The sequence below is a fragment of the Pezoporus flaviventris genome, unplaced genomic scaffold (genome assembly GCF_033815535.1).
Source record: "Pezoporus flaviventris isolate CSIRO_AGI_PZ_B2104156 unplaced genomic scaffold, CSIRO_AGI_Pfla_v1 ptg000072l, whole genome shotgun sequence".
Classification (NCBI taxonomy): domain Eukaryota; kingdom Metazoa; phylum Chordata; class Aves; order Psittaciformes; family Psittacidae; genus Pezoporus; species Pezoporus flaviventris.
In genome coordinates this window covers 2,884,655-2,909,998 of record NW_026892620.1, presented here as the reverse complement: position 1 = coordinate 2,909,998, position 25,344 = coordinate 2,884,655, and the positions used below count along the sequence as shown (strand labels likewise).

General features: G+C 36.5%; 1 protein-coding gene across 11 annotated transcripts in view; it reads left to right on the top strand.

Annotated features, from left to right (window-relative positions):
* The window catches only part of ATP11A (ATPase phospholipid transporting 11A), a 111,129-nt gene extending 86,390 nt beyond the window's left edge, over positions 1 to 24,739 (top strand). Inside the window, exons 18-31 of one of the 11 annotated variants that reach the window (XM_061472741.1) lie at positions 1,006 to 1,187; positions 1,902 to 2,153; positions 4,716 to 4,890; positions 6,154 to 6,256; positions 6,506 to 6,651; positions 7,444 to 7,503; positions 8,557 to 8,684; positions 10,296 to 10,431; positions 10,984 to 11,007; positions 15,593 to 15,658; positions 15,937 to 16,040; positions 16,786 to 16,951; positions 18,528 to 18,616; positions 23,743 to 23,880. In XM_061472741.1, the coding sequence (XP_061328725.1) occupies positions 1,006 to 1,187; positions 1,902 to 2,153; positions 4,716 to 4,890; positions 6,154 to 6,256; positions 6,506 to 6,651; positions 7,444 to 7,503; positions 8,557 to 8,684; positions 10,296 to 10,431; positions 10,984 to 11,007; positions 15,593 to 15,658; positions 15,937 to 16,040; positions 16,786 to 16,951; positions 18,528 to 18,605 (1,620 nt within the window). In that variant the 3' untranslated portion in view covers positions 18,606 to 18,616; positions 23,743 to 23,880. Of the gene's footprint in view, positions 1 to 1,005; positions 1,188 to 1,901; positions 2,154 to 4,715; positions 4,891 to 6,153; positions 6,257 to 6,505; positions 6,652 to 7,443; positions 7,504 to 8,556; positions 8,685 to 10,295; positions 10,432 to 10,983; positions 11,008 to 15,592; positions 15,659 to 15,936; positions 16,041 to 16,785; positions 16,952 to 18,527; positions 18,617 to 21,238; positions 21,356 to 23,742 lie in introns of those variants that run through there. The other 10 variants (XM_061472738.1, XM_061472739.1, XM_061472742.1 and 7 more) reach the window with 10 other exon arrangements.
* Positions 24,740 to 25,344: the final 605 nt, after the last annotated feature.

Sequence of the window (25,344 nt, the reverse complement as noted above, 5' to 3'; positions counted from 1 at the left end):
GGGCCTCTGAAGGAAAGGAATATACAGGCAACCACCTGGCACCTAACCTTATGAATAGCGTCAGTCAGGGAGCTATTTTAATGCTTCTTTTTGGATTGGTGATAAGTAACTATACAAAGACCTGCTGGTAAAGTGCCATGGTGTCAGAGGCAATATATTTGAGGTGGCAAAACTTGTGTTATAGCTGCTTTTTTTTAACACGGTCTATATATATATTTTTTTTTTTTTACTCATTACACAGTCCAAAAGTCTGATCCAGTCTGAAACACCCACAGCTAAATTCTGTTTTCACTTGGCTGAAATGGCATAGTTGAATTTTCACTTTCACCACTCTGGTGTTTTGCCCCTGCCTCAAAATCACTCTGCAGAGCTACTATTTGTATTACTGTTATTTATTCTGATTCATCCTGCTTAATTACACATGTAAGGAGGGAAACCTTTACCCTGACTCTCATTTCCCTACTAATCTCATACATCCAGCTGGGTTGCTATTTCTCTTCTGGAAAATTGAGTTTTGTCCCTCAGGTTTTAACTGAGTCCAGGGCAGCACAGAATCAAGTTGACTCATGTTCTAAGCTATAGTATATTATTTTATACTATAGTCACTTCACTATAGAATCATAGAGTGGTTAGGGTTGGAAAGGACCTTAAGATCATCTAGTTCCAACCCCCCTGCCATGGGCAGGGATGTCTTAGCCTAGACCATGCCGCCCAAGGCACTGTCCAGCTTGACCTTGAACACCAGCAGGGATGGAGCACCCTGTTCCAGTGCCTCACCACCCTCACAGTAAAGAACTTCTTCCTTATATCTAACCTGAACTTCCCCTGTTCAGACTAAAAAGTCTGAACCCATTACCTCTTGTACTGATGAAGTGAGCAGTGGGACTTTTCATATTAATAGTAAAATCATAGAGTTTTTTTCAACTATTCCATCGTAAACACCATCAAGAAGTCTAAAAAGAGTTTTCTAAGACGCACTTTGTTTCTTTTGATTACATTCTTTAGGAGGGACTGCGAACATTATGTGTTGCATATAAAGAGCTCACAGCAGAAGAATATAGCAAAGTACAGAAGCTGCTTCAGAATGCGAAGTTGGCCCTCCAGGACCGAGAAAAGAAATTGGCAGAAGTGTATGAGAAGATAGAAAGAGATTTTATTTTACTTGGTGCTACAGCTGTTGAAGATCGGTTAGTGCATTTCTTCGTTTCTTATGTTTAGTAATTGTACCAAAGTATGAGGACCGTTTTTGTAACTTTTTTTTTAATTAGAGATTTATTTGAAAAAAAAAACCAACCACCCTCTATTTGAGTCAATTCCATACCCTTAGCTTACGAAAGTTACACATGGTAACTTTATAATTTAGTAACCTAGTAACAAAAGTTAAGTGTACAAATATCAGTATATTCAAGACATTTACATGCAGTGCATGTAATACCTTATTACACAAATTGTAGTGGAAAGTTTTGGAGGAAGGAACTACAAAATAGGTATTGAGGAAATGAAGAAAGAACCTTTAGGTTAAAAAAAAAAGAAGAAACAAAAGCTGTTAAAACTAGGAGGTCACTTTAATAACTCAGCAATACCTCATTGTTTGATGTCATTAGCTGAAAGTGCTGAAAGTATTCTAATTGAAGTACTAGTCTGAAGAAGCATCTTTTAGACTGTATGGATGAAAACCTTGAGAGCTTTGAAAGTGTCAAAACTAGTTAGTTATAATGTACTACTCTGCCAGACATTTTTAGATTCACACCTTGGGGAAAATTCTTAGATCTGATAACTTTGATTTTTTTTTTTTAATTTTTTTTATTTTAAATTTGGTTATGGAAGCCTTTCAGTAAGGATCTCTGAATTTCTCATTTCCAAGCAATCTGTCAATGTATGTTGTCAATTGGCTTCCACAGACTACAGGAAAAAGCTGCTGACACTATTGAAGCACTCCAGAAAGCTGGAATTAAAGTTTGGGTTCTGACAGGAGACAAAATGGAGACTGCTGCAGCTACTTGCTATGCTTGCAAACTCTTCCGGAGAAATACACAAATACTTGAGCTAACCACAAAGAAAATTGAGGAACAGAGTTTACACGATGTGCTTTTTGACCTAAGCAAAACTGTCCTAAGACACAGTGGCAGCTTAACCAGGGATACTTTCTCAGGGTAAGGAAAAAGTTGAATTTTCAAGCCAGTAATGGCCTTCTGTGCATTTCATAAACAATGAAATGATTGATTGATTGATCAATTGCCTTAAGAGCAGCAACGTACTATGTTTCAGTTTTTTGTTGTTAAAAGTGTGAATTACTGTATGGCAATTAAGTATGTTTGTTCCACATAAGCTTAAGTTTTCACCAGCATGGTACTTTATCTCATTTCCAGTACTGCTTTAACTAAAAGAAAAAAATCACAACTGACATTGTAATTACTTATTTTTCCACTGCAAAAATATTCATTCTTGAAAAAGATGATTGTAAAGCAAAATACTATTTCTAATTTTTAAAAGTGAAGCATGTATGATATATTCCTGTAATTAGAGTCAATATGTGATGTGACTTTCTTAAGACCAAGGTCACAGAGAGCAACAATATATGGCCCTCTTTCTAGGGAAGGTTAGTGCTACATTTACAGAGAGGTGACAGGCAACAGTATAGTACCAAATCTTGTGATGTGCATAAAAATACTTTAAGTGCCCTGAATTGTAAAGAAATTACTGACTTCTGTGTATTTGAATATCCATGGAAGGATAGGTATCATGTATATGGAATAAGTTAGGAAATGGCATTAAAAAGCAAAAAGCAGGTATAATGTAAAATCTGCCTTATATAGGTAGTAAATTAGGCTACTTACTTGAAATGTTGTAGCTGGTATATATTACTTGCTCTTTTTTCCACTGTAAAAAACTAAAAATTGGATTCCAAAACATTTTTTCATATTAAGACGTTAAGAAAAGAAGTTGCTGGTTCTTCTTGGCATAATGGTACATATTTGATTTGTCTTTTTAATATAGAATCCTCTAGTAATGCATTTTATATGCATTTTTAGTATGTCTGTAGTAAAGGAACAATAAATTAACAAGCATTTATGATATTATTTTAGCAGTGTTTCTATAACTCTTATCCTTAAGCTTGAAAGTCTGCGGCAGAGCATTTTTCTTAGCTGTCTTTACATTTTAAACTCCTTTGGTCTAACGAAGAACACCTTTATATTCAGTTAAATCGTATTTCACTGTTACCTGTACTACATTTAGCTTAAGTCCTACAGGTCTTACAAGATATGTTTAAATATGTTTGTTTAACTTTTTGTGCAATGCCCATTTTCTAGACATTGAGACTCCAGAATTTTTTGTCTTTGACTCCAGAGTTGGCGAATTTGCTATCTGTAATAGCAAATTACAACTATAATATATAAAATAGCTATCTGTAATTGCAAATACTATCTGTAATGGCAAGATTCTGCCTGGATGTTCAAATTCAGACTGAAAATCTTTCACTAGAATGTGTCAAATATTCAATACGTTGCCTGAACTTCATAATAATACATTTTGGTTGATGTCGTTACATACTAACAGCGTAAGCCTATTTGTACAATGGTAACAAAGTGCTGAAAATACCTGTGAGCTGCTAGTAAATATAGTTTATGGTACTTTATATTATTTGTCAAAAATGGCTTGTGTTGTAGTAGAGAAGATGGAGATGCTTAAAATACACTAATGTTAATAAATATGGTGTTTTCCTCACAAACACTGTTCCTGGTGAAACTGTGTTTGTTGAAAACCCACACACAGTAGTATAATCTTGGAGCACTGAAACTAGAGCACAAATAAACCTCAGTGTATGTTTATACAACACTCATTGCTGAGCTGGAGCCTGGGGCTGCTCTGTAATGTAGGCAAATGCAAGGGTGCTGTGGAATAACTGGTTTGGATGCCACAAAAACCTGTTGTCATAGCGTGGACCATCTTCCCTCATTGTTTGGCATATGTTATTGTGGTAGACTGTGCTTCATGCCACCATGGTTATGCTTCTAGCAGTGCCCGAATTATTACAGGTGTACCAGTTATAGATTAATATAGATAATAATATATTGTAATATTATAGGTAATGTATGTAATTACTGTATTTTAAGAATATAATTACAGGTATACCTGTATCAGACTTACCCACCACACTAAACACAAAGGATAGGTACTCTAAAGATAGACAGTGGCCTTGGTTCTTCAGGCCAACAAGTCTCTTTCGGGCATTTCCTTCAGAGCATGGTTTACTTCATTTTCCCTCAGAAAAACAAAAAAAAGAAGAAAAAAAGAAGTATTTTCCTCATCAAAGCAAATTTTGGAGGCCTTTTCCTTTAACCTTTTTTGTTTTTATTATGGAATGTGCCACAAAATTAACTTTATTCCTGCAAATCAGTTTACCTCACTGTAGTTCTCAGAGTCCTTTCAAATAGAACTTTAAAGGTCATTAATTATACACTCATACACACTGGTGGAGTCACCGAGGTATCAGGTTTCTGTCTTTGAACTGGTGAAGCACTGAATATTTTCAATAATCTAGAATTTTAATATGTCATAAATAGCAGGAATTTCCTTTAGAAGTATATTAATTTTGCAGTATTCCATAGTCATTATTTTTCATTAATTAATTTTCACAAAATCGCTGTTGCCAGATTTTAAATGTGTCTGAGAATTTTACAGTGTCTCTTCGTTTATATTTTATCCCTGAACAGACTTTCAACTGATATGCAAGATTATGGTTTAATTATTGATGGAGCAGCATTATCATTAATAATGAAACCACGACAAGATGGGAGCTCTGGTAACTACAGAGAGCTCTTTCTTGAAATTTGCAGGAACTGCAGTGCAGTGTTATGCTGTCGAATGGCACCTCTACAAAAAGCACAGGTTTGTATTTCATTTTGCAGTTGCTTGTTAGCTGTGCACATATGTAATATTGAAAGTTAATCCTCTCTATAACTTATGCTGATAACTTAAAATGTTACCATTCACTTTTGTATTTTCTAAAATGGAAAAGGCAAAAAAAAAAATACCAGGAGAGAGGGAAGAATTTCTCCTGTCAAGCAGTTTAGATAATGGTATGCTAAAAGGGCAGCCAGCTGTGCACCTGAATTTGATATATGTACATATTGTGCAAATTTTATGGTTGGCACATGCTGATAAGGAACATATTTAATGAACTGACCTAATTACTTCCTTTTTAACCTAACAAGCTTTGAATAGTCTGCTACCTGTTGATGCTACAAGAACCTGCATTATTACTGTAGAGTGATACTTCTTTATTTTTAAGTGGTAAGCCAAGAAAAAAGAATCCAGACAGAAAAATGTGTGCATTATCATTTTTAAGTACTTCTTAATTGTTGTATGTTAGTTTGTATCAAGTAAAAACATATGTTTCCATTGCTGAAACATCTCAATATAAGTGAAGAACTTTTAAAGGAAGGAGACGTTTACCTTTCTTATATACACTTTTTTATATATACACTTTTTATCTTTCAAACTGTCATGTCTCTTTCTCAGTGCTCAGGTACAGCATATGTAGCCCTTTATTCATTTTAACACATGTATTTATCCAGCAATTTAACTGTCTGGAAGTCTGTAGTTTTTAGTTGGAACTGATTCAGTACCAAATGAACATAGGTGAACATTTACAGTGGAGGGATTTGAGGTCAAATTTTTGGACAGTTTCTATGTCAACAATATTTAGATATATAGACAGTCTTATTATCTTTTCTTAAATAATAAGAAAAAAAACATCAGCACAGTTAAGAAAGCAGAATCTTTCAGTCTTTATTTCAGGATTTCTTTGAAATTGTATTCTTTGTCTCTGGAACCCTCTTAATTTATTAATGTGCTTACACTGCATTAAGCAACCTCAACACCTTCCATTCTTCTGCCCTTCCTTCCTACTATCTGTATCTCTTAATAGTTTGAAAGTATTTGAAAACTGTTATTTTATATTTGGAACAAATACTTCTAATATGAAGAAACTACTGTGATCTTCATAGTAGTTGCATTGGGTAATATTGGTTTTATGTCCCTTCACGGAATTTCTTATGTAACTGTGTTGGTCATTTTTCATTACTTGTAAGCTTATACAAAACAAGCAAACCATAACAGAAAAGAGTTTTTAACACTATTTTTTTCCAGATTGTGAAATTGATTAAGTTATCAAAGGAGCATCCTATTACATTAGCAATTGGTGATGGAGCAAATGATGTCAGTATGATTCTAGAAGCACATGTTGGCATAGGTAAGTGGGCTTTTTAGCCTATTAATTCAAGTGAGATGACAAAAAGCATTCACTTCTTAAAAACAGGCAGTCTCAAAGAATCAGCTTATACATTTTGTAGACAACTTTTAGTGAATTTACCCCAGGTAACTACCATGGTGATCTCTTACTAGATGGGTGTCATAGCATTAATATAGAATTTTTCAAATAATTGTGTCTTTGAAATAGTTCTTCAGTTGTTAAACAGCTTCATCACTTTTTCTTTTAAAGGAATCATTGGCAAAGAAGGTCGTCAAGCCGCAAGAAACAGTGACTATGCAATACCTAAATTTAAACATTTGAAAAAAATGTTGCTTGTTCATGGGCATTTTTATTATGTTAGGATATCTGAACTTGTGCAATACTTCTTTTATAAGGTAGGAGAATGCTTATTCTGATTACATTAATCTCAAATTTACGTGGTAATATCTATATACACTTTACACTGTTAATACAAAAAGCATTAATTGCATTAAAAAAAAAAAGAATTCTTACAAATTCCATCACAGACTGTTCTGCTTATTTTCAGTACCTTCTGGGTTCTCTCTACAGTGGCCTTTTAAATTAAGTTGGAAACAGCATTTGAGAACTTGGCTTAGCTCAATGTACGTTAGTTTCTATTTTCATCAGGGTAGTTTATCATGTGCATCCTTCTGTTTAGACAATTTGTTATGTCTAAATGATGGGAAATGATGGAAGATAATAGAAAGGACCCTTCAGAAGATAATTCAAGGTCTTGGTGTTTGACCATGTGTATACTTAGGAGACGATGATGTCTGGGACTGTACTTAGAAACATTTTAAAATTACTTTGCTGGGAAGCATGTTAACCAGGGTGTCCATGCTTGCTTTACCGGATATTGTGTCCTACCATGCATTGTCCCTTGTTTGCCTTGCCTTGACTGAGCTGTGCTCCTGGGTTGCAAAATACATTGCCCTTGAATTTTGAAACTGTAGCCTTAAGTTTGTTTTCAAAATATTTTAAGTATTTTTCTTAATAGTACTACGGGAAGATGAGAATGTTGATATTTAATGTATGCAGCTCTTTCTACTGTTCGTGCAATACTTACTAGTGTTATAAAACTATGCTACGCACAGCTATATAGCATTGTTCAGTATATAAATTACTGCTTGTATTCCACTTGATGACTGTGTCACTTTGTTTTTCAGAATGTCTGCTTCATTTTTCCTCAGTTTTTATATCAGTTCTTCTGTGGGTTTTCACAACAGGTTAGTTGCGTTTCCCCTCGCTGCCATATTTTCTCTTTGGCTTCTTTTTTTTTTCTTTTTTTTTCCATCAAGAGAGTTGACTGTTTAACGCTGTGCCTGTTCATCTGACAAAATTTCTAGGTTAGTTTATACATTGTCAAAAGAGCAGCATCTCTTTTGGTTCATGTAATTTTCAGTGGCAGTTGCAGTTACATTTCAGAAATCAACCTTATGAAGTGTTGTTAACGCAGTGTTATTTTCAAAGTCAAAGAATACAGGAAACCAAAATTTGGAGCTGCAGTGCAAAGTGGAATGCCTGTGGGAAATGTAGTCTTTCAGGTTTAAGCTTATTGAACATAGATAGAAGGAATCCTGAAAGATAAGTAATTGAACTGGTTGTTAATTTTTAGAATTCAGACCGAAAATGGAAGAATAAACTCGTCTTTTCTGGTATGTACAGGTATGCATGGCAAAATTCGGACAAATAGTGGCATTCAATTAGTTGAAAAGAAAAAAAAACCCAGCGCATAGAAAGATAGAGGAAAAGTGAACTGCTGCTCACTAGAAATGTGCCATCATTCAGGACAGGATCCAGTATTCTGGTTTCTAAATTTTTTCTTTACTTTTCAACCCCTTGCTCTCATCTAATTTGTGGGAGCAAAATCTATCATTTTCTTCTGAATGATGGAGGAAAACCCAAAGGAATGAATGACCAGACTTAGACAAGAGGATTGTTTTCAGGTTTAAATTGTACAAGAGGAAGATTTAATTGGGAGAAAATATTATTGTTTCTTTAAATTTGTGGGGTGTCTTGCAGTTGAAACAACAGGAGGGGCTGCTACATGGACAAGACTATTAAATCAATCTCTTAGGTGACCTTTTGTCCTCCAGATGAACAGGGTACAAGTGCGTAGTTTTATCTTGCCTGTTTTAGCTGTTCAGGAATATTTGCCTCCTTTCTGAAGGGATACATTTTGTTTTTTAAAAAAAGTTGACTGATTTCAAATCAAGTGCCATGCATTGGATTGTGTTTTAAAATTAAAACTAGCAGATTTAATTCTTTTCCATCTACAGACTTTATACGATACTGCGTATCTAACATTGTACAATATCAGCTTCACTTCCCTTCCTATCCTCTTTTACGGTCTAATGGAGCAACATGTCAGTGCAGACACACTCAAGAGAGAGCCTTCGCTGTACAGGTAAAATTCATACATTGTGCCCCAAAGTTGTTTGTTCAATTGTGAGATCTGTCTCTGTTGTAATGGAAGTCCTCAAGATTTCCATGCCACAAAGTGGGAGTAGAACGTCAGATAAAGTGCAACAGAAAGGTTGAAGACCATATGTACAGTCTATAAACTACAACAGACACATATATTTTAGTGCTCTTCTTTTTCTTCTGGCTATGGGGAACAGGATTTTAAAAAGAGAAAGCATACCATTTCTTCTATATACATGCTTTATTCTGAAAGAGGACAGAGTGGTAGAGTGTTGTACCATAGAATTCTACGAGGTGTCCAACACTGTCCTCTGCATACTGTTGACGTGCTTCTGGGCACTGAAGTTGCCACTGGTTTAGATTCTTAGCCACTTGCAATATAGTTCTTGCCGTGTAACTGCATGTGGCCACATAAATTAGGAGCAATGCCCAGCTGCAAAACCAGTACATTTCAGATAGTGGCAGCAGAAGATAATCAAAGGAAAAACATTTTTTGAGAGAGATAATACTAGATGCTAAAAGGTTAATCAATTTAATCAATGCAATTATAAGTTTTTAGCTGTGAAATTGAAGAGGAATATAGGATGTTACTGTTGACCCCTTTTTATTTTCTCTTCTACATTTTAAATGTTTCCAGTTTAGAAATGGTCATTCATAAGACCTTTCTGCTTTTTGAAAGCTAGCGAAGGTTATTTGGTCAAAAACATTTTGGTTTTGTTATAACAGTTTATTGCTAAGCTGTTTTGGGCAATGGTGCAGTTGTTCTGGCTAGATGAGGTTATTGTTGGCCAAATACAGTTTTGTGCAATTTATTGGTAATCTGCAGGGAGAACTGACTTCATGTAATCATCAGATAGTCTTTAAAGTACCTACGGTCAAAGTAGTTGTTGGTAGTAAATGTGTCCGTAATTCAGGATTTTCACTTAACTGTGTTCTGGTTTACTCTGATGAGTTTTATGATATATGCCAAGTTGATATATACTTATTCTGTGTGTAGGAGTTAAGGTTGTAATATTAACTTTTTTTTGTGATAAGAAAATGCAAGCTAGTGGACAGTTCTGTTGCTGCCCAATCCCTGTATTTTTTTGTGGGAAAACAGTCAGGAAATACCATTTGACCTGAAGCTTCAACTGAACTGCAAAATCCTTGCTTTGCATATTCCACATAAAATGAATATTTCATTACAATATTCTCTATAAAAGCACCCCGTGGGAAATAAAGCAAAGTCTCCAGAGACCTCTAGTGTTTCCATTTAAAATCTACAGTGGATCATCACATGCACAGCAAGTAATGGAAAACAGAAACCTTCTGTAAAAAGATTGAAAAATAAATGGGAGAGCACAGGGGAATTTACCACACAGTTGAAATAAGAATTACAGGTAACAGTTAAAAGGGCTTAGAAGAATTAAAAATACTAAAGAGGAGACATTCAGAAAGGATTTGGATGTGAAGTGGTAGGCACTCGTCATGTGGAAATGTTGTGGGTTTACATGCAATTCTTAATTGGTTTTCCTTCAAAAAACAGTGAGTGACATCATTTGTTTGGGATTTTAGAACATGCTGATAATGAATGTGTATATTTTATTTTACACAGAGATGTTGCCAAGAATGCTTTGCTGCGCTGGCGTGCATTTATTTATTGGACATTCCTAGGAGTGTTTGATGCTGTGGTATTTTTCTTTGGTGCCTATTTATTGTATGACAACACAGTTGTGACCAGCAATGGACAGGTTAGTGTTGGGTTTGATCAGTCAATCAAAGGTAATTTTTTAATGTTGATGGTGTTATGAACATAGATTTGTTTTCTTCAGTATTTCCAGCACAGATAACTTTTATGAGTTATGGTGAGATAGATAGGTCATCTGTTTAGCAAAGTCTGAAGTATGCAATAGGATATGCTGTGTATCAGTAAATAGGCATAGGACTATATCCAACAGAGATATATATAATAAATTCCAGCTATTCCTTCAGAATTCACATAGTAACTTTTAAGCTTTTATGCTTAACATGCATTTGCTGAATATCTGATTAACATATCAAAAGTCTTGTAGAGTAGTTATAAATGATCATAAAAGAACTTAAATATAACAAGCTTTTTAATATTTCAATGATTTTTGACATATGGCAGCTTAAAATAATCTTATCTCTACTTGCTTTGCAGTCACATGAATGCAAATTTTAAGAACTTTTGCATTTTATTTATTTTACCCATTGATATTTTGGTCTATTTTATTTGTGTGCTTTTTTTTCTTTTTGCTACTTGCTTCTCTTCCTATCCTCAGCTAATGACAACCAGCACTCACATGGTAAGACTATTGTGGATTTGTCATGATATCCATTTCATCTTTCACTGTTCTTTAATTAAACTGTTAAAGAGCAGTTAAATATTTCCTATAATTATTTTGAAATATCACTTAAATTTATAGATAGAAATGTTCTTTATTGTACTTTATAAATACTTAGTTTCTATAGAGTATAATGTATATTGAGGTATATGAGGTATGGTGAAGAACCATAAACTTTAAAAAATAAGTAGGCTTTCTGCTTCCTTGCATTTTCTTACTTTGTTCTGTGTTTTTCTGTGGCCTACATTTTGCTGCTGACTCTGCTATAGAAAAATTATTACAGTTTATGCTATAAAGTGCTCGAATAGCTTTAGAAAAGACCCTCAAAGTGAGAGAAAATAAATTGTGCAGAGTTTTGTTACCTGGATGTAATGTACATGTTTGCTAGAAATGCAATATTCAAATATCAGTGAAGTACTGTGAGGGTGGTGAGGCACTAGCACAGGTTGCCCAGAGAAGCTGTGGCTGCCCTATCCCTGGCAGTGTTCAAGGCCAGGTTGGACAGGGCTTGGAGCAACCTAGTCTAGTGGAAGGTGTCCCTGCCCATGGCAGAGGGGTTGGAGCTAGATGGTCTTTAAGGTCTCTTCCAACCCTAACCTATGATTCTATAAAACAAACTTCTAGTGTGATCGAGAACACGTATTAGAAAGAGCTTTTACAAGGACAGAGTGAATTTCCATTAGGCATAACTGTACACTGGAGCACTTCTTTTCCTGGTACCATTATGTGCTGTGTTAGATATTAAAAATTCTGCATCGGCTTATATTTACAGTCCTGAAAACTAGACAACTTATACCTATACACGGTTTGTATTGCAAATATTCTGAGTTCCTTCTTGAATTTTATTCTTCTCCTATAGCACACATTCAGTCAAATTCTTGATAAAGCTCTCAAGCCAGACTAGTACCTAATTTGCAAATTGTGAATGTTTATATTTATGACTGGATACCCAAGTTAATATTTGGTGATAAAATGTGTTGTTTGAGATACTCTGACTCGAGTGTCACAGTAGATAAAAAAATTCATTACTCAGCATGCATGCTTGTGTGTGTGTATAAAACTTAAGAGTTGCAGTTTTAGGCTTGAAAATGTTAGTGTTCAGGTATAGCCAGAGATACATAGATGAGTTCATACATGCATGAATGCTAGTTGTTGATGATTATTTCCAAGTATTTAAATTATGCTCACATCTGGAAAAAGTCAGTGAAAGATTTGAAAGGTTTATCGCAACAATATGTTACTGTAGAACAGGGCACAGGTTAAAGGGGCTGAAGGTACCACTAATTTCATAAATGATATCAGGTGATTCAGGCTAAGTTCCAATTTGCTAAAATGGCTGCTAAAGCAAAAATTTTTAGTTCCTCTTTCCCTCCAGAAAGAAACTAATTGTCGTTGTGGCAAAATGAGTAAAAAGTGAAGTCAATATTTAAATTAATTAATTTAAATTAATAGCTGTGTCAGACTGCATACCATTAAGTTTGCTTCCAAACATACTTCCCCACCAGGATGTTTCTCAGCATTCAGAAATTTGTTTGAAACTGTTTCCATGCTGTTGAATGTTATTTCTATGATAATGAAGATATGTACTTTTAATGACTGAGGTTTACTTCATAAATGCCTGTCTCAGTCACTTCCTGGTAAATACATCTAAGATACAAAAGATTTATCTTATATTATTATTAATTGGTGGTACTGCTTTGCGTGAATGGTGTTCCACTTTGAATATGACGTCATTGTTGGTGTTATTAAAACATAGAGACCTGCTACATAAGGAAGGAAAGAAGAGAAGGGACTGTAGAAGTACTTGCAGATTGTAAATGGCTTTTCAGTTTACCCGTGTAATAAAATGTATTCCCCATGTGTGGCTTTGTGTTTTTTTTGATGTTTAGTGAAAAGTGGATTAAATACAATTAAGCTGGGTTCAGATAGGTAGGAGAAACTAAGTTGAAAGGAATAACGGAGTGAGAAATACAAAACAGTAGGAAGGGGGAGAGTTAACTAGAATAATGAACAAAAACATGCAGGATCAACAAATACAGTCACAGGAGGAGGGGAAGAATTGGATAGGCTGGGAGCAGAGCATGGAAAAACATTTCATAAACTAGATGTTAACAGGCATACAAAAGAATGATTCACAGCCTGAAGACGAGTCGCATCTTGAGATATTCAATGCTGAAAATACATTATGAGCTTTTGTAACTCACATCGTCCCATATTGCTCTGCTTGCATTTCTCTGTGCTAAGTTAACAACCTTATGGAGCCTTGTGTGCCTTTCCTGTGACCTTATTTTTAAACTGAAAAGGTGGGTAGGTGAAGGGTTGGTTGCAGCCTGATGCTTTCTGTCTAGCCTGACAGAAGCAGAGGAAGGTTGTTTCAGGTTTTTTTATTTAATCTGGCAGCTTTTATTGGAAATACAGACTCATCTGTTCAGTGTGCAGAAAGCTAGACTGACACTAGGTTGTCTGAGAGATGCCAGATATGACATGAGAGTACTGTAAAATTTAACTGCAAACAGTCGGTAAATGACCTAATTTGAAGTTCCTGAACTAGATTCCTGTCCATGCACTGATACTTTTTTTAGGGCACATAAAATATTGTAGCAATGTCATGACCTATGAAATTATCACATTGCGCATCAAAGTAAAAGGTCAAAATGCTGAAGGTTTTCTGCATTTCATCTTATGTTCTCTACACTTGGTCACACATTGTGTAATTTTAGAATACTGAAATGGATACTCAGAAAAATGAATCTTTCAGCCAGTCATATGTTTATTTTTAAAATTATTTGAATATTTTAAAATTACTTTCTGTTCCAAACTGATTGGATTCTCAGCCTAGTTTCCTACAGATTTCTGCCTCATGGCTGGCTGTTCGGAGTTTTTCCTGCAGCAACATTTTTGTGTGATCACTTGCCCATGTGGATCCCCTGTCTTCTAATACTGGGCGAGCTCTTACAGAATGATGTATATGGGAAGGGACCCCGGAGGTGATCCAATTCAACTTTATGCTTTGGGCAGGACTAATTAAAATCAGGTTGCTCAAGGCATTGTCTAGTCTTCTTCAAGTTTTGAATATCCCTGAGGATAGATTCCACAACCTTCCTGGGCAACCTCTTCCAATATTTGCGTTCATAATGGAAAATCTCCTAAATCCTAAGCAGACTTTTTCTTGTTGCTGAAGAGAGGTTTGTTCCGGTTCTTCATCTCCATAATTGTTCTTCGAATGTTCGTGAGCAGCTACTAGATTGTTCCTTAACTTCTACCAGACACAAGTCCTTCGGCCTCTTCACAGGAGAGCTATATATTGCTAACCACCTTGGCTGCCTGCCAGTTGATCCCTTCATTTATTTTTTTTCACATCGCTCCTGAACTGAGGTGCCCCAAACTGGGCATGGTGTTCCAGGTTCAATCTCACTATAGTCAAGTAGATAGGAATAATAACCTTTCTTCAGTGGTCGTGTTCCTCCCAGTACAGCTCAGTTTGCAGCTTTTCTTATGTATAGAGCACAGTATAGTCTTGTATTCAACCTCGCATCCACTGTAACCGCACTACAACTTCCTTTTCAGCAGGGTCAGCCTGTCAGTTCCACCACATGGCATTACTCCTCTGTTGATGCAAAACTTTGCACTTTTCTTGTATGCTCCCATTTTGCCTTTTTGTTCATTGAGAAACATCCTGAGCACCCAGCGAGGTGGTCTTCTGAAATTCCATCTCTTCCTGCAGAAGGGAGCTCATGACATCACAGCAGCTGTCTCTTTCAAAGTCATTCAGCTCTCTTGGGCACCCTTCTCTCTCAGGGGTGCAATACCCTGTGTCAAAGTCTCTTCTCCTAAAATACACTGTCTGAACTCTGTTGCTTACTTTCATAGCATTTCTCTAGATCTTGAACCTGATTGTATCTTAGCTGCTGCAGTCCAGGCAGCCCTCTGTGACCATTTTCACAGACAATTCTTCCTTCCATCAGCATTAATGATAATTTCTGCCACTTGAAAAGCTCAAGTGTTTTTATTTCATGCAGGTGTGGAGAAAATAAACCACAATTCAAAAGTGTTTAATCTTAAAACCTATGTAGAACATCTATATACTTACATGGCTTTAATGGTTAGCACATTCTTTTTGTTCTGTTACTCATCTGTATAACATGCTGTTGAACCTCCAAGAAATTCTGGGGTATCAAGGACCAAGAGAAGGGAGATCAGAGAAAAGGTGGTATCAAAGAAGACTGATGAAATTGCTCCAGTTCATTTGTAAATCTCAGTGATTTATTAGTGCTACACTTGATTTTAATTAGGAAACATAACTGAGCTTCAGATTAAGTGTATCAATTGTGGTTTTTTTCCCGTGTTTGTATGAAATCTGAGGTGTGTACACATAAGAGCAAGAAACTAAAACATTTTGCACTGGGTAGATCATGTAGGATTTCAGTGGTTTTGCCTGACTGTTGAGTTCCTGATACAAAGCAATACATAGCTTTAGGAGGCTTATTTTAGACGATTCATATAGTGGACAATATTACGTATAACTGCTTTGGACTATTTTTTATAGATGTTTGGAAACTGGACCTTTGGAACACTGGTGTTCACTGTGCTTGTATTCACAGTTACATTGAAGGTAAGGTATCCACTGACATTTTCCTAAGGCTTGTTTTCTTATTGCTGCTAACTTATATCAGTTTATCTCTATAAAATACATTGTCATATTAATTTAAATACAGATTTTGCTGTTTGTGCTTTCTTAACTGTGCTCAAAACTGAAAAAAGTCTTTTAGCTGATTCTATGTAGAATCATTCTCTTTTTTCAAAGGGTGTAATTTTATTTTCTCTCCTGATGCGTATTCTGTTGCTTCTAGATAGTAACAGCACCATATGATCTCACTTGTTTTTTGTCAGCTTGCACTAGATACACACTATTGGACGTGGATAAATCACTTCATGATCTGGGGATCACTGGTATTCTACGTTGTCTTTTCTCTGCTCTGGGGAGGAATTATTTGGTATGAACCCTAATATAAACTGCATTGCAAAAGTTGTGTCCGAAACATGAAAGTTGTTATGTATTTCACCTTTTTGTCCCAAACAGAATTAAATTTAGTGCTTATATACTGCAGAACTCTCAACAGCAATCACATTTTAAGCACACCTGTAATGATAATTAGAGAATGCTCAGCTCTTCTTTCACTGTCTGCTAAAATATTCTTAAAGAAGAATATAAGGATACCAGATGTCAAAGCAGTCCAAGGGTTGGTTCAAGGAGCTGAGGCAAAATCTCACTGAGTAGGTCATGTCTGTGCAGCTTGGTGCTAACCTTCTGGGCTTGTCTTGGAGGGAGCTATCTTTAGCAGTCTCAGCTAGAGCCAGGGAGCAGTACTCATGCTGGAGTTGTGTGGATGACCAAGAGTCCTGTACTTGTGCTTACTATTTGCGCCCTTTTTTAGCAAGTAGATCTACTGTAGATATCTGAGCACCTAATTCTTCTATTGTTGGTCAGAAGCTTTTTAAGACAGTTGAAAGTGTTGGGGTTTCTGGTGGGAGGGAGGACAGATCATGGTATTTCCTGCAACCTGGAGGCCAACAAGAAGGTAGTTACCTCTTTTAGATCACTTTTTGAGAAAACAGGGATGAATGAACTCCTGCAGACTGGGAAGTTGAAGTATTTAATCAGTGTCGTAGTTCTTACATTTAACATGGCCAGTCTTTGTGTACTGAAATGTAATATCTATTTAATCTTTTTCCTACTAGGCCTTTTCTCAATTATCAGAGGATGTATTACGTGTTCATGCAAATGCTGTCTAGTGGTCCTGCGTGGCTGGGTATAATTCTGCTCATAACTGTCAGCCTTCTTCCAGATGTTCTCAAGAAGGTCTTATGCAGACAGTTGTGGCCTACAGCAACAGAAAGAATCCAGGTAAAAATATTTTTCATTGTGAAGTTAGTTTTCTGTATCACAAGTCTCTAATAATTACTCCTAGTTCAAGGTTAGAGACAAGCTTAGAGCAGAGGTTCCCCATCTGTGGTATGTATCACCAGTTCCACATCAGCCACTTCTAAGCGGTATGGTGAAAGTCACTGCCTGTTACTTCCACGGTGGTATTTACCTGAATCCCGGGGCAGCCCCCATGCCTCTGTTCCAGCAACCACAGGGAAATAGCTGATGCAGATGGAGGGAGACAGATAAACGGTTCAGCACTATTATTATTGAACACATCTAGAGTTTATATACTTAAAATAAATGTGATGAGTATATCGAAAGTTGGTAAGGAATATGTAGTAAACTCATGCCAACATTCATATTGCATGATCTGTGCATACTTTTATAGCAAATTATTTTGTACTTAACTATGCCTGATAAAACCACACATGTATTAAAACTTACTCGTATTTCTTAATATTTTTTTTCTCTTTTATATTTCAACTTACACTTTACCCATTCTGATATGTTATTTCTACATAAATGTGCCTTGCTGTACCAATGGAAAAAGTATTTTAAAATCTGTTGCCTCCTTTCTTCTGATCAGCCCAAAAAGGAGGAACTACTGTGCAAATACAGGCCTGCTCTGCTGAGGCTGAAAAAGAAGCCAGGTTCTGTGGGAAGCATGGTACTATGCTGGGTTCATCAAACCAAATGCAATAGAACGTGTTACCTGTATTTTTGACCCCAGCAAACTTTCATATATTATATATGTTTAGAAGGTGAAGGACAGTATAGGTATTGAACCTAAAACTTAATGTTACTTCCCTTGCATTTTTCAGCCCATCAACTGCAGCTTGTAGGTTAAAATAATGAGTTACCAGCAACTCTGTCTGTAGGGATTAGTTAGCATTTTGATGTTTATTTGAGAAGATACTTTGTATTAAGAGGAAAGGAATAAAGGAACTTTACTTCCAAGGAAAGTAAAATTTTCCCTTTGGCAAAGGTAAAAAATTCTTCTCTCATATCTGCAAAGTAAAACCCCTTGCCATTGTTCTGTATTCCTTGAATGCACAGTTGTGAAAATGCCACACTTTAAGGAAGACAGGAAATAATAAATAGCAGAAAAGCATTCAAAGCATTTAGCGTTTTTCTGTTTTGCCATATATTTTGTTCTCTTTTTATGTCTGTGATTTGTGGAAAAAATTGATCTTAGTATAGGTTCTGTATGCTTAAAAGCGTAATGAGAGAAAATAAGAATGGGTTAATATGAAGAAACAAGCTAGCAAACAAAAGCCCAAGCAAAGGTAGTACAGCATTTCTTACAGATATTGTATATTAATGCTGGAAAATGAATTGATTGTAAAGCAGACTTTGGGCTTAACACTGGCAGTATTCACTTTCTTATATTTAGTAGAAAATCAATGACTTTTAACCAGATATATCCCTTGTGTTTCTTCTTCCCTCTCTGTTTTTTTCTGTCTTCCAATCTGCTTTGTCTAAATAACTGCTGCCTTGCTTTAAACATAAATGATGTGCACGGTTACTTCCTACAATCTCCTGGGAAAATCAGACTAAGCATCAGTGCCTTTCTGTTGAGCAGTCCACCATCTTTATGCTTTCTCAGACTTCAAGCAGTCTAAGTTTCTAATGGAACAAAAGGTGACTTTTTTCTGCCTTTCTGCATGCTTGGCCATTTCATTCAAAGGACAGTGAAAAATTTATCATCAGAAGTTATTTACCATACTCATCTCCATTTCTGACTCACATCAACTATATTCTGAAAAAGAATACTTTTTAGTATAGCTGTTTTCTTCTTGTGTTTATCTCAAAGACTCTATGAATCATTGTCACAGTCTGTCACTATCACTGTCATTTTTGTCACTGTATTTTACATAATGTTTATGCCTCAAGAATCTAGAATGCTTAGATCCCCATTTTAATCATTGGTCTGTCAGTAGGTGAACGCATGTCACATTTGCACTGTGCCTGAGTACATGGAATAGTTGCCACACAAAGAAGTGATAATTCTGATTATGCTGATGTTACTAACGTCATACAGAAAATGTGGTACTAGAAGCCATTTCAGCCATCTTTGGAATATATTAATATATCTGCTGTGCTGTGATAAAAGGAAATGCAACTTTTTTATTCATAAGTTACGTCCAGCATGTATTCCATTTTATGAAATTTTGTACTTTTTCTAGAAAGAAAGCAGCTCAAGATTCAGAAGTATGTGACAATCAATATAACATAAAAGTAGAAGAAATGCTAGTAAATGTTGGCTTCTCTCTGGTCTGCAAGAAAATAATTTTTACTTAATACTACAAGACTGATGGTTTCCATTGCAGATTTTATATCTTTATTTTTTAACTGGTTAAGATAAAATACACATTTCCTCCTTCTTTCCCCTTTAAAAATGCATAGCCAATAAAAGTGACTGTAATTATGTAAGTCATGGGGAAAGTTCACAAAGTTTTTTTCACTATTGAAAATTCTGGCTAAAATTGGCTTTTAAGTGCCTTCAGATTGGTTTGAACTGAGCTTTTAAGTAGTTCATAGGCTTCTAAGTTTTTCTCCTTTCTTGAGTACTTCAGTGTGTGGTGGGTAATAGATAGTTAACCGTTGTTATCATTCAGGGGGTTTTAAACACTCTAGTTACAGTTCTGGGTTTTTTGAGAGAGCTTTTCAGTTATATGTATACACACACACAAAGACATGTATGTGTGTGTGTGCATGTACATATAGTACATACAGGTCTACGTGTATATATATGTGCATGTATACTTTTATATATATACACACACATGTATGAACTGTTGTATTTCTTGGGCTAAAACATTAATTCTGCAAAAGCTTTGGAGGAATCTGTTGCCTTCTGGTAATTCTGGTCAAAATCTGCTCATTTCTAGTACTGTAGTCCCAGCGACTCTTTGGCTCAATGAAACAAGCTGAATTTTGTGCTTTAACTGGAAACTCTGCAGCTGTGAGGTTTCTTTCAGCCTTTACTTTTAAAAAGCAATAAGGTGTTCTTTAATGTATCCAATCTCTATTAATTGATTATATTTCCTTTTTTTTATTCTTCTTTCATTAATAGAAGCAGCTCAGCAGCTCTGTTAGGGAAAATATAAATTCCCTTGAAATTTTCCTCTTTTTATAATTGTCACGTCAACTGACAGTGTTTCAGCAATCCCAAATATTTTGTAGCTGCAATACCAGGTGCTTAGATTCTGAGCTGTAAATAACTTCTGTGCTTTCATCCCTTTTTAGGAAATATTTTTCTTTTTCTCTTTGCTTCTCGCTGATTGTTTTTTCACTTCACTTTCACTTCAGCCACAAGATCTGCCCGTTAGCTTCCTTATGAGATCTCTACCCTTTGCTGCACTTGGGGAAACCCAAAGTGGTCCTTTTGCCTGGGGAAGCCTCTCTGGGGATTCATTATTCTTCTGTTTCTCTTAGAAAACTGGTCACCAGCAAACTGTTGCCTTCGTCATGTGTTGGACTCCTATTGAAAACAAAGAAACAGATCTTGCCATTGCAATATTTAAATAATATGGTAGAAGGTAGCTTGGTAACTCCCTGCCCTCTCCTCATGGTGAAATGACAAAGCTGTCAGTCAGCCTTCATTAGCACTGGCCCCATCACCTCCCCAGCCAGTTGTGCTTGGGAGTAGCAAAGGTGGATGTGTGGTCCTTAATTTGCAATCTACTTGGTTTAGGACAAGGGGTAATGGGTTCGAATTTAAACAGGAGAAGTTTAGATTGGATATAAGGAAGAAGTTCTTTACTGTAAGGGTGGTGAGGCACTGGAATGGGTTGCCGAGGGAAGCTGTGAATGCTCCATCCCTGGCGGTGTTCAAGGCCAGGTTGGACAGAGCCTCGGGCGACATGGCTTAGTGTGAGGTGTCCATGCCCATGGCAAGGGGTTTGGAACTAGATGATCTTAAGGTCCTTTCCAACCAAGGACAGGTGATTGTCAAAGGGGCAGGACAGCCCATGGTATTTAGTAATGGTACAATTAAGTGCTTTTGAGAGTAATTAAGTATTTTTAACAGAGTTTGAAATGAAGTAGAAACATCTTCAGAGGGGCTCAAATGATAACCTCAGCATCAAGAATCAGAAACCTTGTTTTACACAGGATAACCTTGCAATTTTAAATGTCAGAAAATCCATCACTTCTATGGGACTTTGCTAAAACAGTAACATTTGTACCAAATGGTACAGTTCATTCACATTTCTCTCTTGTATTCAGCAAGAGTCTCACTGTTTTTCCTCATCCTTGCAGAAGAGTATGAGACATAAAACAGCCCTAAATGCACTGGCGAACAGCGATGGGCCACTTCTTGAAGGAAATCTTTCAGCTTCCGAGCCATAATTAGATCAAAACTAGGTAACAGTACTGTACGTGTTGCCAGTTTGGATTAATTTCTCTTGGTGAACTGTGCTATTTACAAACCATACAACTTCCTCCAGAGTTTTTGATGTACTTTATCAATATTGATACAAAATCATTATGTTTTACTTGGAGAGCCTAGTTTTTGTAAGAGATGTTCCATGCCACAGGTAAGATCTTTTTCTCTCAGATGCTTACTCGTGTAAGGAAAAGCAATGAATCAATATACCCATATTAGAGTCTTACAAATACCTTATGTTATGTGTGTAGGTGTTGTGTGACATTTCTTCTATAAGAACTGTCGTCATCATTGCAGACTGTACTCACATTACACTATCATGTAGAATACATGAAGTCAGAAATCTCATACACAAGCAGTTTTTCCATCATCTCTTGTGCTCTTGAATACATATATAGACCAAACACAGACAGTAAAACAGGAAAATAACCATGCAAAAGGAAGCGATTTGTGAACAGGACTTTGGCTCAGTTACAGAGACTGGGGCTGTATGTAGAGCCGTGCATTGTTGCATCACTGCCTCGGATCAAGAGAGAAGGGTGGTAGTCTTGCCAAATACTTGAGACACCAGCACAGGTAATGAGCTCCTAAATACTCCAGACATTAGGGCAGCAGAATGAAGTTTTCTGCTTTACCTCATCTCCTTGCCCCACCATTGATTACCCCAGTGAATATAGGTAAGAAGGTACACTTTTTCATGCAGATACGTTCCTACTTGAATGCCGTGTCTGCTCCAGTCACTTCATGCCCTCCTGACCCGAGAAGCAGCACACAAGGAATGAAATGAGTGCATAAAGTTCCAGTATTTGGAGAAGACAGATGCAGTGTAATGTGCTGGTGTGGGCTGTGATGCTTCACAGTAGTTGAGGGGTGCTTTCGATTTACTTCTAATGATTGCTAGACAAATAGTGGTAGAAAACCCCATCTCTCTTGAGCAGCTTCAGGTACGGCAGATTGAAAGTGCTTGCCTTGGAGCTGTGTGTAGAAAAAATATTATTTTATTTGTAGAAATACACATAGTAACTAAAATGCCTCACTTTCTCGCTGGAACAATAGGAAAAATAGTTCCCATACAGTGTATGAATACTCCTTCCAGCATTTCCAAAACAAAGTCTGCTAATCTGCTGATTATCTGCATTTTTCTGTATTGATGGTGTTTGGTCTATATGTGTGTTTAAAAGAACCCAGGCCTTACTGTTAGTGAGCAGTTTGGTATAGTTTACTGACTTTTCCAAGAGTACCTGTTGTAAGAGAGTTTTCTGATTGCTCTTGGCTATTCAAAAGTATTGCTTCAAGCTTGCGATTGATTTTAAAAGTGTAATATTAAATCTCAGCCAAACTTCTATAAGCTACATCATTAATATTTTCTTTGTGATTTTATTCCTTTTGCTCTTGTGTTGCTGTTAAGAGGAAAGGAGGAAGGGGATGATCAAGAATAGAGGATTGACTGGCTTACATAGCATTTGTGGAGAGAGTGATTGATAACACTGACTTAAATGATCCTATGATTCTATGAAATCATGCTTATAATGCATTTATAGCTTAAATACTATCACATAACCTCCGTGCCTCTATACCTGGAAACTATTTGTGCATTCAGTGCGAAGAGTTAGATAAACTTGTTGGGGGAAGTGCTGTGCTAATTTTCTTTTAGTTCGTGCATGTGTTCTAGGGTGTTGCCATGCAGCTGCGGTGGTACTGTAATCCCAAGTATTTCCTGGCTGATTCTGCCAGAGTGTGGAGTGGTTATGTGGTACAGATAAATTTTAATGGACAATTAGGCCAAGATAGCATAAATTGGCTGTATAGATGCTACATGTAACCGAAGCAAGTCCAAAATCAGATACTGCTTAGAAGTACAAAGCAAGTGCATTAAGCCTCTTGAACCTTTATCTGTTGACACTAACTGATTGTAAAGAATTCCATCTCTTTGGAAGTACAGGGCAAAGTACTTGAATCTGTTCTGTCTTAAAATTCCCTGTAAAAAGTCCTGACTAAAGACATTCAGAGATAAAAAAAGATATCCTAGGAGAGATCGCGAAGTGAAATATAAACCTGATTTAAAACAATTCAACTTGGAAGCAATCCTCTGTGTCTTCATCTGTTCTCTGAAGAGCCCATTATCAGGTTTAGAGATTCTGTGTACAATTACACCTGCTTCTGTAGGTCTTAATATAAAACTAATCATGTTGAAAATGGTTGGTTGCTCAACAGTATGAGGGGTTATAGCTTTACATGAAACAAATAGCCACAGTGGTGATGTAGTGAAGGGCATTATTATACCAAGTGCACAGTGGCCCTAAGAAAGAACACAATTGTAGACTTCTAGCTCCAAAATCATTTGTTTACTGTGTATATGTTTTTTTCCCTTCAACAGGATGCATCGAGGCCCTGTCAGGAGCACATCTCAGAGTTCACACCTCTTGCCTGTCTGAAAAGCCCAAGATACAGGAGCAGTGACTGCAGCAGTTCCCCAGCAAGAAGGTCTAATTCTCATTCTAAAAAAATGATGTTTACGCACTGGAGAGGCATTGATTATTCAGTACTTCCATCTGTCTTTGGCTATTCAAATAGGCATTGCCGTCCCAGTGCAGGCTACCGCTACAGTGGGTCAGGTTTGGAAACGTCCGTATGACAGAACACCAAGTCAAGCCTTTAAAAACTGTTTATTTCTTTTTTCAGGAAACAAACATGTCACAGAAATATATTAAACTATACGTGGCTTTTGCAGTCTGAGGTAGTGTTCAGACAAACAGGATCAAGAGCTAGAAGTATGAACCCTTCCAGGCTAATAGGCCTCTTTTTATGTTTTGAACTACTGGAGCAATGAACAATCTGCACAGTCTGGTACTGTGAGACTGGTAGCACTAAAAATTCTCTTCATCCCGTGTCAAGAATTTTATGCATTTACTGCTTCTGTCATCTTTAGTCGTTTTCTTTGTTACTTGAAGTGTATAGTTTCAGTCAGTGACCTACATTTTGAGTTCAACAGGTTTAATTTTCAGCCAGAAACAATGACCTCAGTTATCTCCAATGAAAGTCTCCTAAATCATATTTAACAAGTACTGTTTCTGATTTTCCTCTGTCCTTTTTCTTTCTTTGCTCTTTCTGTAGAACAAACTGGTGTTTCCTCTGTGCAAATCTGCTTTCAAGAAACACTCTCTAATGCTCACTTCCTTGTAAGTGGCCAAATCAGGGCTAGGTCTGGTTTTAAGTTAGCTTTCCCCCGTAGAAAGATAGGCAAAACAATCCTTGTGTGGATTATGTACATGCTCTATGAAGTCAAGTTGGCTGTTAGGTAGGTAAATATCAATGTTAGTATCTACTTAAAACCTGAACGTAAGCATTTGGCCTAAAATGTCTTTCCAAATTTGTCAGAGCATTCCCACGTCCTCTGCCTGTAATTATAAAATAGGCATAGCCAACAGCATTATATATTGAGCCCTTTTTGACACATTTATTTCTTTAAAGGAAGAAAAGTTTTTTTTCCACATAAGCAACTCTTACTATCTGGAGTCATCCTCTTAATTTTGATGTAAGTTTTTGTCCGTGTATGGTTAAATACTGGCTAATCAGCTTGGTTAGATGTATTACAAAGCACGCAACTGTTAACTTTTGCAGTCGAACCACGAGGTGGCACACGGCAGTTTACGAACGGTTGAACCGTAGTTGTGATAGGAACTCGTTTGACTGCAACGATTCTAAGTGACTTTAAGAATGACAGCCAACTTGCACTTCTGTTTTCTCTGCTACATTTATGTTACCTGGCACTAATTCAACTATTAGCTGTGTCCTTGTCTTGTTTCGTTAGTCCAGTGTTTTATTTTGGGGTGCAAAAATATCTGAAGGAGTAATCTGATTTCAGTCAATTTCAGCCCGGTGATTAGAACTGGTTCATGACTATAGTCATTATTAGATACCTCTGGGAGGACATTAGCTAGAAATATCTGAAGTCAGAGCTGCAGCCTTTAGTGGAAGA